General features: G+C 38.2%; 1 protein-coding gene and 1 non-coding gene across 3 annotated transcripts; both read right to left on the reverse strand.

Moving 5' to 3' along the window:
• On the reverse strand, positions 4,170–4,242 carry TRNAF-GAA. Its single transcript has one exon. It is a non-coding gene; the product is annotated as a tRNA-Phe (tRNA).
• On the reverse strand, positions 10,251–17,444 carry LOC109235594 (serine carboxypeptidase-like 13). 2 transcript variants are annotated; one of them, XM_019401771.1, is made up of 15 exons: positions 16,884–17,444; positions 16,019–16,164; positions 15,672–15,748; positions 15,459–15,581; positions 15,245–15,347; positions 14,065–14,102; positions 13,875–13,973; positions 13,679–13,768; positions 13,462–13,590; positions 13,222–13,293; positions 12,981–13,108; positions 12,391–12,504; positions 12,235–12,280; positions 11,279–11,380; positions 10,251–10,598 (listed from the first exon to the last, which is right to left on the reverse strand). In XM_019401771.1, the coding sequence occupies exons 1-14, from the start codon at positions 17,030–17,032 to the stop codon at positions 11,297–11,299; spliced, it is 1,398 nt and encodes a 465-aa protein (XP_019257316.1). In that variant the 5' UTR covers positions 17,033–17,444; the 3' UTR covers positions 10,251–10,598; positions 11,279–11,296. The 2 variants fall into 2 exon arrangements, with proteins under 2 accessions (XP_019257316.1, XP_019257315.1); XM_019401770.1 differs by lacking the exon at positions 10,251–10,598 and having other exon boundaries at positions 10,955–11,380.

A 17,764-nucleotide genomic window follows, 5' to 3' on the forward strand; every position in this document is an offset into this window, starting at 1 on the left:
GGCGATAATGATTTTTATTCTCTGCCTTTGGGCGTTTGGCAATTTTTCGGGTCCAGTCTCCGAGTCGCGTTGCGATTTGAGCTGTAATTTACCCTTTGATCTTTCCGGAGGTTCCGTTTGGAGAAAGCGGCATCGTTGTCACGCTCTAGGGAGTATTATGACTTTTGGGCCTAGTCTCCGAGTCGTGTTGTGACTCGAGCTGTAATCGACCCTAAATCTCATCTGAGCTCTTGGCCAACGATGGTGGCCTTTCTACTACTTGGTCGTTGAGACCTTTTAGTACGAGGCCCGAAGGCTTGCTTAACCGGCGACAATGGCACTTACGCTGTTTGGTCGTGGAGACCTTTTGATATAAGTCTCGGGGGCTTGCTTAACCGGCGACAATGGCACTTACGTTGTTCGATCGCAGGGACCTTTTAATGTGAGGCCCGGAGGATTTGCTTAGGTTAACTATTTTGGATCCGGTCTCCGAATCGGGTCACGATTCGAGCTCACTTTAATCCTCAAGTTGTCAATTTTCAAGCTGGCGACAATGACTCTTACGTTGTATGGTCGTAGAGACCTTTTGATGTGAGGCCCGGAGGCTTTGCTTAGCTGGCGACAATGGCACTTACGATGTTTGATGTGAGGCCCCGAGGCTTTTTGTAGGCTTTGTTTCCTCTCGTTAAGGTCTTATTGATTATTTTGCCTGACCCATCGTCGGTTCTAAAAGAACCTCGATTTCAAGTCGTAGTCGCCGATGTTTTGAGCACCTCGGAAGGTTCATAGCCCATAGGTCGAGTAGATCGACGCTTTTGCGATTTTGGAGCCGACGTGGTCGGGACTCGTTTTTTGCCTGTTGAGGGAAGCCTGTGTTTAACCGGTTCTTTTCGAAGTAGATTCGGAGGATTTTTTAGCAACTTTCGGGCGTCCCCGAGTCGCGTTTTTTGGGCTGTAGCAGCCGTTTCGACCGGAGTCGTGCGTTTGGCCGGGGCCATTTTTGATCCCGAGAAGCAGTTTTAGGCGTCTACACCGAGGGTATGCCCTTTAGGGATTCTTACAAATGCGACGTATTGTTGATACCCAATTTTTCCCTGTCTAACTTTTTTATATGCAGAATATCTTCAAAATAGCATATATATACATGTATAAGTATGTCCAAGCATTTTATTANCAGTAGTACGGATTCAATCTCGTCGCTCTTTATGTCGTTACCTTTTACTGCGCAGGTATACGCAGTGACGTGTTCGTTGGGGTCGGAGGTGCCGTTGTACTTAGGGAGTTCTGGCATTCTGAACTTCTTCGGGATAGGTCTTGGCGCTGTTTCTTCGGGGAATGGCCTTTGAATGAATTTCTTTGAATCTAGACCCTTAAGGACCGGAGGGCGCCTGGGATCTGATCGACCCTAGAGTTGTAGGTCTCGACCCTTTTATCGTTGGCTGCGATCATTTTCTCTCCCGATTCGATCCTTGTGGTGAGGTCCTCGAGTAACTTTACGATAGCGGGGTCAGCCACCGACTCGTTGCTTGACCTTTCGAGCACTCGTTTGGCGGGGGGTTGTATCTCGTGCTACTGTACTAGGGGTTCTTGGATGGCTTTGTAGTTGAGTGATTGCTAGTTGCTGTGCCTGCAACATTTCAAAGATAACGTGAAGACTAACTTCCTGTTCTTTCCGGGCTGGAGTTTTTTGCGCTTCCTGTTGGTCGCTGCGTCGTACGCTCCTGTCGGTGTGAGACGTTTCGTCTACTTGCTGAGCGTCCTGCGAATCCGCGTCCACTAGGATTGGTCCGGGAACGCCGTCAGGATCTGCGGAGGTGCTCCGGCGGCCGGGACGGCCATGCCGTTTTCCCCGTGGTCTTCGAGGTTGTTGTTTTCAACCCTGTTTATCGAGCCGGACATTTTGACCTGCAATCAAAGAGTTCTCGGGCAAGAAAAAGTGTGAAAGATATCGTGCGTTTAGGTGACGAAACTAACAAGAGAATAATCACTATTATTTTTAGCCCCACGGTAGGCGCCAAACTGTTTAACGTGAAAATGGTAACAACAATTAAATTTGTAAATGGGATTCTAAAAATACGTGATCTATTCCCGAGCTAGTTTATAAGGGTGGTTAGTGATAAAACATGAAGTAAGACAATAAAGATCGAGTTAGCCTAAGCGATAATCGAACCATTAAGGGGACGTTCCCGGGCATAGAGCAAGCCAGTAGATACCTCGGGGTCAGGTCTCGAGCCTATCTCGGGTTTATCGAGGGTAGTCGAGAAGGGGGGTAACAGATAAAGTTACAAGTAAGTAAGGCTTTATATTATCAATCTTGAGCTAAATGATGAAGAACAAACGAAGAAACAATAAAATGCTAAGGATGATCTCGAGATATGTTTATTTGACAAACCAAGAGAATAGCTATCAATAGATATGACTTAGAACCAGAGAGAAATTTAGAGAAAGGGAGAGAAAGAATATTATTGCTTTCTTTGTTAGACAATTGGAGATGAGCTACAAGGTGTTGTTGACCCTTCTTTTATAGAAAAAGGGGCGTCCAAACTTAATATGGTATAAACAATACAATAAAAGAATGAGATGTGACAGCCTGCTTTTCTTGGGTTGTAGGAGAACTGACGTCGAGCCAGTTGGACAAGTCTCGTGGACCCCGGATACATCCCTCGGGGGATATCTTCGCCCATCAGGGTCTTAGCCGATGCCCGATCTGGGCAAGGCATCGGTTAGATCTCGAGGGAGGCGACCGAACCGAGATCCCGTGCCTTCGGGATTTGTTTTTCGAAGCATTATGTCGAGGGAAAATTGGTCTCCCGATTTCCCCGCACACATATATAAAGGAGGGTCCCCATCATTTGTAAAGGGCGGACATTCATACAGAAAAGCAATATAATATTTCTCTTTTCCTCTGGTTTATAAACTTGTTGTTCTTTAATTGTTCTTACTTCACCAAGCTCGAGGGTTCATCAGCTCAAGGGTACTGCCTAGGCATTGGTTTGTTTTACATTCTTGTCAATTCCCATCATTTATCTATAAGTTAAACAGTTGGTACTAGGTAAAATCACATATCCTTAAAATCACATTATAAATTTAATTGTTATCCAGTTTTTAGGGTAAACAACAAGTCAGTGGACCCACTCAAAAGTCAAAAGAGAGCTCTGCTTCTCTCTTTTCTTGAAAAGTTTCTCACTTCTTTTTATTTCATTGATTTTTTTTTTTTTTGAATCAAACCGAGTGTTCAAACATAGATGTCAAGCATAAGTGGACCTATCCAAAAAGTAAGCTCTGCTTTTTTCCTTTCTTGAAGAATTTCTCACTTCTTTTTATCTCATTTATGAATATTTTTGGTTCAAGTTGCAGTGTTTGCAAGATTTTTTGCGAGCAATATCGATTTATATTTGCATTACTTGTTTTTTCAAGTACTGTCAATCTTTATATATATATATATATATATATATANAACAATTAAATTTGTAAATGGGATTCTAAAAATACGTGATCTATTCCCGAGCTAGTTTATAAGGGTGGTTAGTGATAAAACATGAAGTAAGACAATAAAGATCGAGTTAGCCTAAGCGATAATCGAACCATTAAGGGGACGTTCCCGGGCATAGAGCAAGCCAGTAGATACCTCGGGGTCAGGTCTCGAGCCTATCTCGGGTTTATCGAGGGTAGTCGAGAAGGGGGGTAACAGATAAGGATGAACCAAATGAGTTCTGCATCATGAACTTTGTACTGCGCACATTACTTAGACGGGTTCTAGAAAGGCATATAGGAAGGAATGGAGAAATCCGGAATGAAGAAATCGAATATGAAAGAAAAGACAAAGAAATGAAGAGAATATCGGAATTCTATTTCTTTGGATCTGAGCTGAATCTTGTCTATTTCAACCCCCCTAGATTCGGATTCTACTTTTGAGCCTTTCAACAATTAACCAATTTAACCTTTCGAATATGTATTCCGTATTCAAAATTCGGTTGAACGTAGAGGAGAAAAAAAAAACGAGGAGATAGAATCCAATTCTTTTAGATACTTTATCTAAGAAACTCTACCCGATCTAGAACATAGATGGGGTATATCTGCCAAACTAAAGCTATATTCTAATCTAGACTCTAAAAGAATATGTATGTTGATTCATATCAATTAATTAGAAATTAATTCGAGGGAAGAGAGACCCATACAAATTAATCATGTGCCAGGAACCAGATTTGAACTGGTGACACGAGGATTTTCAGTCCTCTGCTCTACCAACTGAGCTATCCCGGCTATTCCCAATGTAGTATCCTCATTTTATTAGAGAACTGGGGTCTATGTCAATTACAAGGACAAAAGTAGATTAAAAATTTTATCAAAGCCGGGGAATTTCTTCGATCTTCAAAAAGATGACTTTGTAAGTTTCAGTATGAGTAATGATATTGATAGGGAATCATTCAACTAGGGATTCCTTGCTCAAAGATGCTCATTTCTATGTGTATCATATATATCACAAGACTTGTGATAAGAGAAAGCCATTTACGCTCAAATCCATTTCTAAAAGAATAGAGTGAATGAGAAAGATAAGGAATTTTGAACCGCTAAGGAAAGGGGGTCGGATAAATAGTTGGGGGGTGAAATAGTCTTTTTGGGGATAGAGGGACTTGAACCCTCACGATTTTTAAAGTCGACGGATTTTCCTCTTACTATAAATTTCATTGTTGCCGGTATTGACATGTAGAACGGGACTCTATCTTTATTCTCGTCCGATTAATCAGTTCTTCAAAAGATCTATCAGACTATGGAGTGAATGATTTGATCAATGAATATTCGATTCTTTCTTCAATGTAGAATCGATTCACACCAATTCTTCTATTTTTTATAGAAAAAATACGGATTCAGGTCATCATTAATCATTTGATATAGTATTCAATACGTATGTATATACGTTTATCCTTCACTTCATTCTTTTTCTTTCTGAAGTTTCGATGTAAAGATTCCTCTACCAACGCATTTAACTCCATTTGTTAGAATAGCTTCCATTGAGTCTCTGCACCTATCCTTTTTTTCTGAATCTTTGTTTGTTTTCGTAAAACAGGATTTGGCTCAGGATTGCCCATTTTTGTTAATTCCAGGGTTTCTCTGAATTTGAAAGTGATCACTTAGTAAGTTTCCATACCAAGGCTCAATCCAATTAAGTCCGTAGCGTCTACCGATTTCGCCATATCCCCCTTTCTTTTTGAGATTAGGATCTCATTCTGATGTCATTCCTTTTTCTTTTTCTTTCATTTATACTGGAACCATTGAATTCATTAGATACCGATTCCTATCTCGAAAACGTGTTTTCTCCTCTTTGATTTTCTTAACTATCTTCTATAGGAGACCTTTTTTTGTCCAATCAAAAATGATTTTATCATTTCGGAATCCGCAATTCAATATAGATGGATATATACCCCATCTATATGTCTCTCTTCCTGCCATTTTGCCATTCAATTTGGAATACTTGAACGGTCGATTCTTTTTTTTTATCTTCACTTTCGCCTGAAAGCGGAGGAATGTCTCATTAGTTATAACTAACCATTCCATTAAACAATTAGAATTTGAAATAAATATAGAATGAGAGATATATATGATATAGAATCAAATATAGAACTGTAATAAAAAATCAAAAGGATNATATATATTAAAAGCATGAACGCCCTTAGCAAAATGTCGTTCGTATTTTTTACCCTTTAAAAAGAGACTTCACATTGGATAAAATAATAATTTAATTATTTCTTTAATATTTAAAAATAGTCATTCAATAGATTTCCTAATGTTTAGGAATAATCATTTAATTATTTACTATTATTTAGGAATTTGAAATGAACTAAGTTTTATTTATAATCAAAACTTTCTTTAATTGAACTATCCTTCCTTATTTGAACTATGTAAAAAGTTACTAATATTTAGTACTTTAAAATTCAATTAATTTAGCTTTATTTTGAAGGATTAACAAGGAAAAGTAAAAGCAAAATACTTTTCATCTTTTCGTTAGGTAAAACAAATTTTCTAACAAGGGGGACCTTCAAAAGATTTGTCTGTTTCACAAAATAATTCTAGAAATAATAAACTTTTATTACTATTTGATTTGACTTGTAATTATAGAATATAAATAACTAAAAATAAGAAATATACAATCCGTTTATATTCTGAAGCAAATATGTATTATTTGTTGGGTATGCAGTAGCCAAATCAAACAAACTTTTGCTCTTTTGTTTTTCTTTCTATTTGGTTAGAATAAAAGGAATTCTAACTTATAAATACCTTAGGATTTTAAAATATTGCTTAGTGTTGGAATAACCACTTAAGATATGATGGAAACCACCTAAAATAATCTAAGCCTTTGTTTCTCTCATGCACGTCACCTGCATAAACTATCATTTGAGGAGTAATCGACATAATTGTAGTATAGGTTTTTTTTTTCAATGTTAGGAGTTTAAAATTAATTAAACTTTTACCTAATATATTTAATTTTTTATTTGAATGATAAAACATAACTATAACTCGTTTCATATTACTTTTGAATAAAAGATATTATACATCTCCGCCGCCGAGAGCGAGGCTCTTCCAAACGTTCCTGATATTGATTTGATGCATGAAGTGGCCGCTATGGGCTTGAGGGTACGTTTCACTTTTCTTTCATGTTCCTTTCGTTTTTCTTGTCGATCTGGCCTTAGCTTGTCTTCTCGTTTTCCAGACGTATATGGTGGAGATTGAAAGTGCTTGTAGGGCTGATACTTGGGCCAAGATTTTCCTGACGATGCTGGGGAAATATCGGCGCTATCACGATAAGTGCCGTGAGATGCACGAGCGGCTGAAGGCGAACCCTGATGCTCGATCCCTCGGCGAGGAATTGGAGAAGAGGGACCAGCAACTGATGGAGGCTATCCGCAGAAGTAGTGTACTCGAGGAGCAACTTCGTGCAAAGGACGAAGAACTTGAGTTGGGCAAAGGGGTTGCTGCAGAGTGCGAATACCTTCAGGAGAAGTTGAGGTCTATGCAATCTGAGATGGATCAGAATCTTATTAGGGTCACGGAGTGGATGGGGAAGTTGGCCGAGTTGGAGAGAAAGGTTGCCGGTTTGGAAAATATCGAGAGTGCCTGGTCATCGGCTTTGGCGAGGGCGGAGACTTTAGAGAACACCATCCGCATCCTCCAATATGAGCAAGAATCGGAGAGGGCGACGGCCATGCTAATGGAAGCGAGGCTTGAGGAGCGTATCGGTGAGATCGACCGGGAGGTGTCGACCCTAGGGGACCGGGTCGCTGCTCTTGAGGCCGAAAAGGAGCAACTGTTGGCTCAAGTCGAATCCTCCTCTACCGCTGTTCCCCGTCATTTGCACGAGCTCTGGGTTCATGCTGAAGCCCACCGGGATATCTTCAAAAGTTTGTGGGAGGCGGGCAACGTTATCGAGGCCGCATATGAAGGAGCACGGGCGAAGGCCCGAGAGGCTCGTGTTAACTGTGGATATGACTCTGCAACGCCGGAAGCTGATGACGGCGCGGGTGATGAGGGAGGATCTCCTGGAGATGGTGCCAAGTGAAAGAATTGCTATCTTTGTCTCTTTTTCTTGGACTCCGTTGGTTTTAGCTGTAGGTAATCTGCGGCTGTTTGCGCAGTAGCTTTATATAAAGAGGAATCTTCATTGTTACATGCCTTCTGTACTCCTTTTCCTATTCTGCTCTTCATAATTTTGATGCAAAGTAGATTTCCGCGTGCTGACTTCCCGCTTCTTAGGGGATTTCAATGTCACGCGGGTTGAGTAGAGCCTTGATGAAGCCTTTAGCCGATGGGACGTTGCTTTTCACCTTATGTCAAGGCGCTAACCCATCAAAGTCCGAACTGTATCGAATTCTTTTTCTAATAGCGGCCTTAGCCGTAAGGATGTTACTTTCGAGTTTACATCGAAGTATTATCCCGTCGTGAGTCCCAGTTTTCTTCGGCGAAGGCCCTTGGCCTTAAGGGTGTTATTTCGAACCTTCGTCAAAATATTAACCCGTCGTTGTTCGATTGAGGCCGAACTCTTCTTTTTGGCGAAGGACCTTGGCCTTAATGGTGTTATTTTGAACTTTCGTCGAAATATTAACCCGTCGTTGTTCGATCGAGGTCGAACTCTTCTTTTTGGCGAGGGCCCTTGGCCTTAAGGGTGTTATTTTGAACTTTCGTCGAAACATTAACCCGTCTTTGTTCGATCGAGGTCGAACTCTTCTTATTGGTAAAGGCCCTTGGCCTTAAGGGTGTTATTCGAACTTTCGTCGAAATATTAACCTGTCGTTGTTCGATCGAGGTCGAACTCTTCTTTTTGGCAGAGGCCCTTGGCCTTAAGGGTGTTATTTCGAACTTTCGTCAAAATATTAACCTGTCGTTGTTCGATCGAGGTCGAACTCTTCTTTTTGGCGAAGACCTTTGGCCTTAAGGGTGTCATTTCGAACTTTCGTCGAAATGTTAACCTGTCGTTATTCGATCGAGGTCGAACTCTTCTTTTTGGTGGAGGCCCTTGGCCTTAAGGGTGTTATTTCAAACTTTAGTTGAAATATTAACCCGTCGTTGTTCAATTGAGATTGAACTCTTCTTTTTGCGAAGGCCCTTGGCCTTAAGGGTGTTATTTCGAACTTTCGTCGAAATATTAACCCGTCATTGTTCGATCGAGGTCGAACTCTTCTTTTTGGCGAAGGCCCTTGGCCTTTAGGGTGTCATTCGAACTCTCGTCGAAATATTAACTCGTCATGAGTCCGGGTTTTCCGGAGAGTTAGGTATCTTCTGGGGGAGTCCCAGTTCGCCTGATTTTATTCGCGTCGGGAAATGTGGTGTTGAAGAGAGATAAACGTTGCTGCTTTCCTCTCACTCGTTTCACGCACCTATTGGAGTTTCTCCTCGTCGGCCTTTTGATCTTGGGGAGTTCCCCCTCATCGGCCCAGTCTTTAAGTCTCCGGGAAGGCATTTTTGGGACACCTTCTTGGTGAGGGAAAGGGGGTATCACTTAAGGGGCATCATTTCCCAGGAGTTGGGATTGTCTGGTGGACGATATTTCGGTTGTTTCGTAGTAATTTCCCCTTCTCCAGTTGGGATGTTTCTTTTCTCGCTCGCCCACGCGGCACTTGCGTTCCTGTTTGGGCAAACAGCAAGGGGTGGGCCGGGATGATATTCTCCTTATCCCGATCCGATGAGTTAGTGAATGAAGGTGGATCTATGGCGTTACTCGCTTTGCTTAGCGTTTCGATGGTTGATGGGGGTGGGCCAGGATTATATTCTCCTTATCCCGATCCGATGAGTTGGTGAATGAAGGTGGATCTATGGCGTTACTCGCTTTGCTTGGCGTTCCGATGGTTGATGGGGTGGTGTTCTCTGAATTCCGTAACCGTATTCAGCTCTCTTTCTCTTCCCCTTTTTTTTGTGCCTTTGTCCTGTGCGGGCTAGGCTCGTTTTGGCTGGCTCATGGGCCGCTCGGCGTGCGGGGGAGGATTTTGGTTGCAACTTCTGCTTGTATGTAGCACCATGATCTAGGTGGGTGTGTGAAGTTTACTTACTGTTCGTTTCGGTGAGTGATCATATTTCCCATTTTTGATCTGGAGGAGACTAGGAAGTTTCACTAAGAAATCCCCACAGACGGCCCAAATTGTTCGATCGAAAAGATATTGAAACCTTTTTGATTATATTAATTAAAGAAGGTGAATAGGTAAATCTTAGTCAAACATAAAAACCTCTAGATCCATGAACAAATAAGAAGATAATGCATAAAATGAAATAGGGGCGATCAATATTATTGATATTTTTCATTTCTTCTCCCTACAATCGATGGAGATAATCAGTTTACATCCTCCCTCCAAGATTTCTTTCGTCTTTTCTTTTGCTAAGAAGATTACATGGGGGAGAGAAGAGAGAGAGAGAGAGAGAGAGAAAAAACCCTATCTAGGAAGGTTCCCTACCTATATATAGTTATGCAATCCTCACTATGTTCTTAGGTCAATACACTTTCATACCACGTCCGCTTTTGTCGTTCTCTGAGTATCGTTCTTTGACTCGACGGGTGTTGTGAGTACGGGGTTTAGAGCGAACCATGTCGTCTTCTGCTGTCTCGCCGCTTGGACGGGATCTCGGTTGGGTCGACCACAACGGTCAGATTTTGACCAATACATTTCTTGCTATGCCAAGTCAGCCTTACTACACTTAAGATTGCTAAGGAAATGTTAGAAAGAACACAAGAGAATTGTTAAAGGAAGCTTTGTATTAGAGAAAACTTGAATTGTTTGCTTGGTGAATTACAAATGAATGCCCCTCCTATTTATACTAATCACCTAGGGGCTAGTGGGTAAATAATAATTCTTCCACAAGTCCTTCCATATTTACAAATAAGTACACCCTCTAGAATTTTCTACAAGTCTAGAAGATTCCAAGGACTTTCCTAACAATTCCATAAGGATCTAGGGTCTTCAAAAGGAAATGTCCATACTTCTCTAAAATCTTCTCACAAATGCTACCCTCCCTCCTATGTAAGCTTCCACATGGCATTGATATATGCCAATTGGCACCTACGTGGCATGATGATGTGGCGGGTCAAGACACTAAGCTCTAGCTCCAGCTCCAGCTCCTTTCATTTACTTACCTCGCTAATACAAGTCAAGATAAAAAGGCGATGATGAGCTAGGAAAAGAGAGAAATTCATTGCTTATTTTAATTTACTCCCCCCGTCTCATATTATCCGTCGTGTTTTTTTTTTACACGTCCTTTAAGAAAATAATAAATAGAAAAGTTTATTGACAATTTTACCCTTATTTATGTCTTAAAATATAATTTCTCTTCATTTATTGCTTACTCATAATTAAGGTGTTTGTAGTCTTCAATAACAATTAATATTAAGGGTAGAATAGGAAAAAAATTATTAATTTACTCTTGAACTTCTAAAATGACAAATAATTTGAGACAACTATTTTTAGAAATCACGACTGTTAATATGAGATGGATGGAGTATAAATATACAGCTGAAAGTACATTGATATAGTTTTCAGGACAATTAAGCCTAATCTATTTGCACATAATGAAGATCTAAATTTTAATTATTCAGATCTCAGTCATTAAATACGTTTACTTTTTAATTTTACAATTATTTAATGGATCTAAATAACTAGACAAGCATCGACGAGGTCAGAAACGGTGTAACAACATCATTGGAACTAATCTGATAATAAAGACTTATTTAGATGACCAGACCGTTAAGGTCGTCTGAACTTGAACATCTAATGGGATATCAACTTAAACACAAAAAATTGAGATTTTATATTCTTATTACTTGCTTCTGATAGTAAATTCAAAGTGGTTCATGAGATAACCATCTTTGAAACATGGTAAAGCACTCTTTGGGCTTGTACTCAGGAGCTACATGTCCTGCTCCCTGTCCAAACACAAAGTTAACAAGGTAGAATCAAAATATTATATTCGAAATGTTCTTTACGGGATGTGTTTGGTATGAAGGAAATATTTTTAATTTTTTTTTATGTTTGATTGGGTTAAATATTTTGAAAAATATTTTCCTTGGGGAGAAAAATGACTTCCATACTAAAAGGAGGAAACATATTTTTCAAAACTCTTTCTTAACCTTCGCCACCCCACCCTAACCCCACCCCACTCCCATCCACCCCCACCCCCACCGCTTACCATCCACCCCACCCCCACCCACCCCGCACCCCTTAAGATCGCCTCCGGCTCTCCGGCCGCTAGATTCTGACCTACCGCCCTCCCCACCCTTACTCATTTCGTCTCATATAGTTAGTGTATGCCTAAATTATACTCCCTCCGTTCCAATTTATGTGAACCTGTTTGACTGGGCACGGAGTTTAAGAAAAAATGAAGACTTTTGGATTTTGTGATTCTAAACAAGTCAAAAAGGGGTTCAGAGTATTTGTGTGGTTATAAAAGCTTGTCATTAAGGGTAGAACTGGAAGTTTAAGCTAAATTGTTTTCAAATTTAGAAAGGGGTCATTCTTTTTGGAATGGACCAAAAAGGAAATAGGTTCACATAAACTAGAACGGAGGAAATACTATATTTTTCACAAATATTTTCTACTGCCTAGCCAAATACTGAAAAATAAATAAGAAAATCACTTATTTTTCAATAACACATTTTCCAAGAAAATAATATTTTTCAAAGAAAACATTTTCCTTCACACCAAACACACCCTTCATTAATAAATTTTATTGTAAAGCATGAAGGGAAAAAATCTTTGATGTTGAAAGTTAAACTCTTGCCTTGACAGTTGCTAATGTCATCTGGTTGGAATAGGATCTTGTATAACTGCAAACGAGCAAGAAGAAAACCAAATTTTACCTTTCTAAATATGCATGTCTGTCTGATGAAAATTAACGAAACAAGCAAGAAAACAAATTTAATTTGAGAAGCTATACCCTGCAACTTGACCATCAAAAAGCCATGGCCGCCATTCATCCACAATAGAATAATTTAGAGATTTTATCCAAAATTGAGTTGATTGGAATGGAATACCCATATCATGATCCCCACTGCGTGACCAAAGAAAATACTTCAATGTGTTTGCAACAAACAATTATATCGTAATTATTCGTATTTGGCAAAAGCAAAAAAGCTATTTGTAAAAAGGAAAAATATCCAAATTTGCCCCTATACCATCTAAAATTGCTCTACTTTCATATCCTTACTATTAGTAAATCGTCTCGTATTTGTTTTTGTCATTAATGAAGTTCCAGCATAAAAGGGATGGACTCCATGTGTTCAAACTTCGAGAGAAAAGGTTCAACTTTACATATTCCATAACAATTGACTTTAGTTTAAAATTACCCTTTGGTACTTGGAGCTCCATTAGGGATCAATGTCAAGAACGCGACTTTTTTTCTAATGGCAAGGGTAATATTAGCTAGAGCAAAAGCTTAACGGAAGTTAAAATTGCTCCATTTCAGATATAACTGAGGCAAATTCCACCTCTTTCTACACGTAAAACATAAATGTTTAATCATCTAACCTGTATATAAGTGATCGATAAAGTTTTTTGCTGAGTTCCACATGATAAGGTATGCTATCTTGAAAAGTAATAGTGTAAGTTTTATTCACGATACTTTGCCTACATCTTGTCCATCTTGTTATAGCTCCCTGCATTATAAAACATAGTTAAATTAAATAGAAAATGAGGTAACGTCAATTTTGTTGTCTTTTGATGGAAGTATCTTTTCTAAAGTGCTATGTAAATAATTTAGTTGACGTACCTTACGAACATTAAGAGCTTCTTGTACTCTTGGATCATTTGCCCAGTAAGTAGATAACCTGTGCACCTCAACCTACAATTATGGACATAGGTTAAATCATTTAAAGAACACAAAACAAATTATATATAGTTCATCAATTGTTTTATTCGTCTATTTTTTCAAAACAATAACGTAGAAATAGCATATGTAGGTTTGAAATTTGACCAAATAATAAAAAAGCATAGGTTTGAATGGACGTACACGGCACTTAGTGGAATAATTTTCATAAAGAGATCTTCTTTCTCCAAACAATCGAAATGATCTTTGAGATTCTGCATCAGAACCACACGAGGGCTCTAGGATGTGTGGCTTATTGATTCCACTAATCAACTGCAATTACGTAGTATATACCAGAATGTTAATGTTAAAGCAAAACTATATGAGTTAAATTAATCCAAAACTATAATACTATATATACCTGTTCGAAAGTTTGGTAGTGGTGATAGCACAAAACATTGCTGGGGTCAACATATTGTAAATTTTCCCCGTTACAATTTTCCAACAGTAACTGCTAAAATAGATATTCTGAATTGTCATTTTCAGAGTACCATTTAAGCTAAATTAATTGCATTTATGATATGATAAATTTTAAAGTAAAGGATAAGAGTAGTAGCCTTATAAAATTCGTCGGAGATAAGTCCCATTCCATGAGCATAAGGAATCCAGTAATTATATTGAAGAGGAAACGTGCTAGGATTCCCAAGTATATATCCCTAAAACCAATTAATTAACCGTCAAAACGACACTTCCCTATAAGCAAATTATATTAAAGAAATTTCTTCTTAAGCCAAAAAGACCACAAACCTTAAGGTTAATCGATGGCTTGTGCCCTGCTTCAATTCCTGCATTTTTACATCCTTATTCCTCAGTGTGAACATGAAATAAAAATACCCTCTACAGCTAAAGATAGGGGTGTTAAATGTAATTTTTGAGCGGATTAAAATTGGTTGAACTAACAAACCGATTGGGTCATAACTCGTCCAGAGTTTACTAAGGTAAAAAATTGCCAGATCAATTTGGACTAAATAATCTGTCTTGACCCAACCTGCCTAACTCGTAAATACCAAATTAAAGTAATAAAAGTGTTTTCTTTTGCTTTATATCAAACAAATCATTAAAACTTACTTTTCTAACTTTTCAAATTTTTTCGTTTGGATCAATTTGTGCTACAAGCTTTTTTACGAACCAACTTGGGCCATCCCAAAAATGACGAATATGATATGGATATATGTTCAATCCAACCCGCTCAAGTATTGGCAGGCTATATTTTTTTGGTAAAAATAACACATGCTAGCCATTTTTCGGATTGGTCATTCAAAAATAGCCATTGCAAAGTCATTGAACAATAGCCACTATTTTACTGTGACATGGAAGTTCCAGCATAATATACTAGAGATCGGTGCACCTGTGTATGAACTCCCAGCATATTATGCTGGATCGGTATATTATACTGGAACTCCAGTATATTATGCTGGAGTATTTTTCCGGATTTTGAACAATGTTTTCGTTCAGATTTATCTTTACATGAAAGGTGACTAATTTTCGATTACTTTTGAAACTGTGGCTATTTTTGAATGACCCCACTTGAAAATCTGCTATTTTTGAATTTCTCCCTATTTTTTGGGCTAAATTTGATAGAGGAATTTTCAGAAACCGGTATTGTTCCTAGCTCGAAAATAAAACGTAATAAAAGCATAATGCCACAGCAAAGATTCTAACTGTAATAGGCCGAAAAAAATACGGGCGAAGATCACTTTTAGCCCGCGACCAAACTATTTACACTTGTAGCTGCAAAAATATATGATATTTGTATATTTTATTTATATAACATATAGAAATGTATATATATACAAAAAAAAATATATTATTTCGTCTATTATTTTGAGAGTTGCTATACTGTGTAATTTTTCTAAAATAAAATACATTCTGGAATTAAATACTTAGATATTCTTTATAATGAAACTTCACATCACATATATCTTACCATTTGATATTAGTTGAGTGATAACCGGAACAGTGATGCCAGAATATGAATCTCCACCAATGTACATTGGATTCCTAATGAACTCTGAATGCTTAATCAACCACTATATAAGAAAAAGAATCCAATCAAATATTATAATTATCTACTTATTTAATTTCTTTTTGTCTAACAAATTAGTAGGTATGGTAGGTAGCATAAGAACTCTAATGTGTACCTTTCGCAAAAACTGGTAGATATGGTCGCATGCTTGTAGATCAGTAGACTTGAATGTTGTTGAAGTTGTTGCATAGGAGAAGCCACTATTCACAGGTTGATCCAAGAATATTATGTTAGCTACCTGACATTTTTAGATGTGGCCTTTCAAATTTACACTAAAATTCACTTGCAAATTAAATGACAAAATATATCTTCCTTTAAATCATGAAACCTTGGTCCATGAGTTTGGATTCAATGTTAGCTTTGGAAGGCTCCCATTATACTCGTTTGGCTCAAAATACAAGGGCCCTATATATGCAAAAGAAATCAAGGAGCATAGATTACCAAGTAGATATCACAAAGTAAAAATACCAAAAAGGAGTACTACATTTAGCAAGTGATTATTTCAATCGAAATATAATTTTAAAAAAGCAATTAGTATCAAGGGAATTCAATATCTATTATGTATAATAAAGAAAAAATTGACCGTGTTCGTATTTTTTCCGCGAAGGGAATTCTGATGAACCCCTTGCTCCGCCCATGGTTAGAATGTAGTAAAAAAAGAAAAAAAGGGAGTACCTATTTGATAAACAAGTGCAGTAAAGGAAGAGCAACCAGGTCCTCCTGAGAGCCAAACCAAAACAGGATCTTTTGTGGGTTCTGTTTCTGATTTAAGAAAATAATAAAATAGCTGCACTTCTTCATATTCACCTACTCCAATATACCTGCGGCCAACGTTAGCCCAACGACCATCTTAGAGTGACATCAAAACAAATACACTTAAATCCGGCAATACATGCATTCAACAATTCTTCTCTTTCTTTAACCGGTTTCGAAATAGTTTAAGTTTGATTTTGCAGTTTAATTAGCAGATGCAGTATCCAATTAAAGCATTAGTTATTCAATTCTCATTGACCCGCTTCCTCTCTCCCTTCCATAATAAACAACAACAACAACCCAGTGAGATCTCACAGGTGGGGTCTGGGGAGGGTAGTGTGTATGCAGACCTTACCCCTACTCCGGAGGAGTAGAGAGGCTGTTTCCGGTAGACCCTTGGCACAAGAAGGAAAGAGACAGTGTATCAGTAACAACAAAGGAATCCAGAAAGATAACACTAGCAACGCAATAACCAGAAAATAGAGAGCAAAGTAATAACACTAAGCAGTAACAAAGGCACAGTACTACAGACGCAAGGGAATAATATGTATACAAAGGGCTACTAAACAAACTACAGCCTAACTTACCACCCTAATGAAGTATTAAGAACACAACTGGAGCCACTAGCAACCTAAAACAAAAAACTATCATACTAGCCTCTTATCTCCTAACCTACAACCCTAATGCGCGACCTCCACAACTTCCTATAATAAGCGGTGTAAGAAAATAAAAATTGAAAAAATTACAAATGTTAAGGATGTAGGGGTAGAAGGGGAAAAGAACTAACCCAGTCTCAAGATGGAAGGGAAGTCGACCTTCAAATCCAGGAAGAAATTCAACGGTAGAGTGAGAAGCAGCAACATGTTGTGGTAGGACAACTCTATAAAAGAGCAAAAAGAAGTTGATGATGGACACAAGTGAAATATTGCACATCATGTGGACACAGAATCTAGCTAGCAAAACTAGAATCCAGCAACATATATATGTCTAACTTAATTTAAAAGAAAATAGAAAAACCAAGCAGGGAAATAAAGATGCAAGTATTAAATGGAGTAGCAGGTGCATCAATAATTGCTACTAAACTCTAATATATTATCATAAAAAATGTTTGGGGTCCAGCCCCAATTGCTTGAAGAATTACATATAAAACATTTACTACTTTCTTTAATGCTTCTTGGAGGCCAACATCCTTAATCCTTATGCAATAAATAAATTCACTTCTTAAAAATCAAGCAAGTAGAACAAAAATAATTCGCAGAAAAAATAGAAAGCGTCAGCGATGTTATAATGAGTTATATCTCAAAATAATATTTTATCTTCTAAGTCATGTTAGTAGTCTCTTGAGTACTTTATTCGAGACTATCAAATATAAAAGTGATACTATTTTTCTCCTCTCTAGACTCTAGCCATGATTTGAGAAGGACTTTTCACACTAAAATCTTGGTATTTATATTTTAATTTCTTGTTTGTTATCGTTATAGTTACAGTGTTTAGTGTTTATTCTTTATTATTACTCCCTCCGTTTCAATTTATGTGAAACCATTTGACTGGGCACAGAGTTTAAGAAAAGAGAGAAGACTTTTGAACTTGTGGTGTAAATGAGGCATATATACTTTGTGTGGCTATAAATCATTGCATAAAGGTAAATTGTTTCCAAATAAGGAAAGA

Source organism: Nicotiana attenuata, chromosome 12 (genome assembly GCF_001879085.1).
Source record: "Nicotiana attenuata strain UT chromosome 12, NIATTr2, whole genome shotgun sequence".
NCBI lineage: Eukaryota > Viridiplantae > Streptophyta > Magnoliopsida > Solanales > Solanaceae > Nicotiana > Nicotiana attenuata.

Bases quoted from the DNA above. Each gene is read 5' to 3' on its own strand.
- LOC109235594 (XM_019401771.1), bottom strand. From the start codon at position 17,032: ATGATGTGCAATATTTCACTTGTGTCCATCATCAACTTCTTTTTGCTC. The intron at 14,103-15,244 runs GTAAGATATATG...GTAAAAATGCAG, and splicing joins CACTCAACTAATATCAAATG to GAATTGAAGCAGGGCACAAG. The intron at 12,281-12,390 runs GTATAGCTTCTC...GCTCGTTTGCAG, and splicing joins TTTGATGGTCAAGTTGCAGG to TTATACAAGATCCTATTCCA.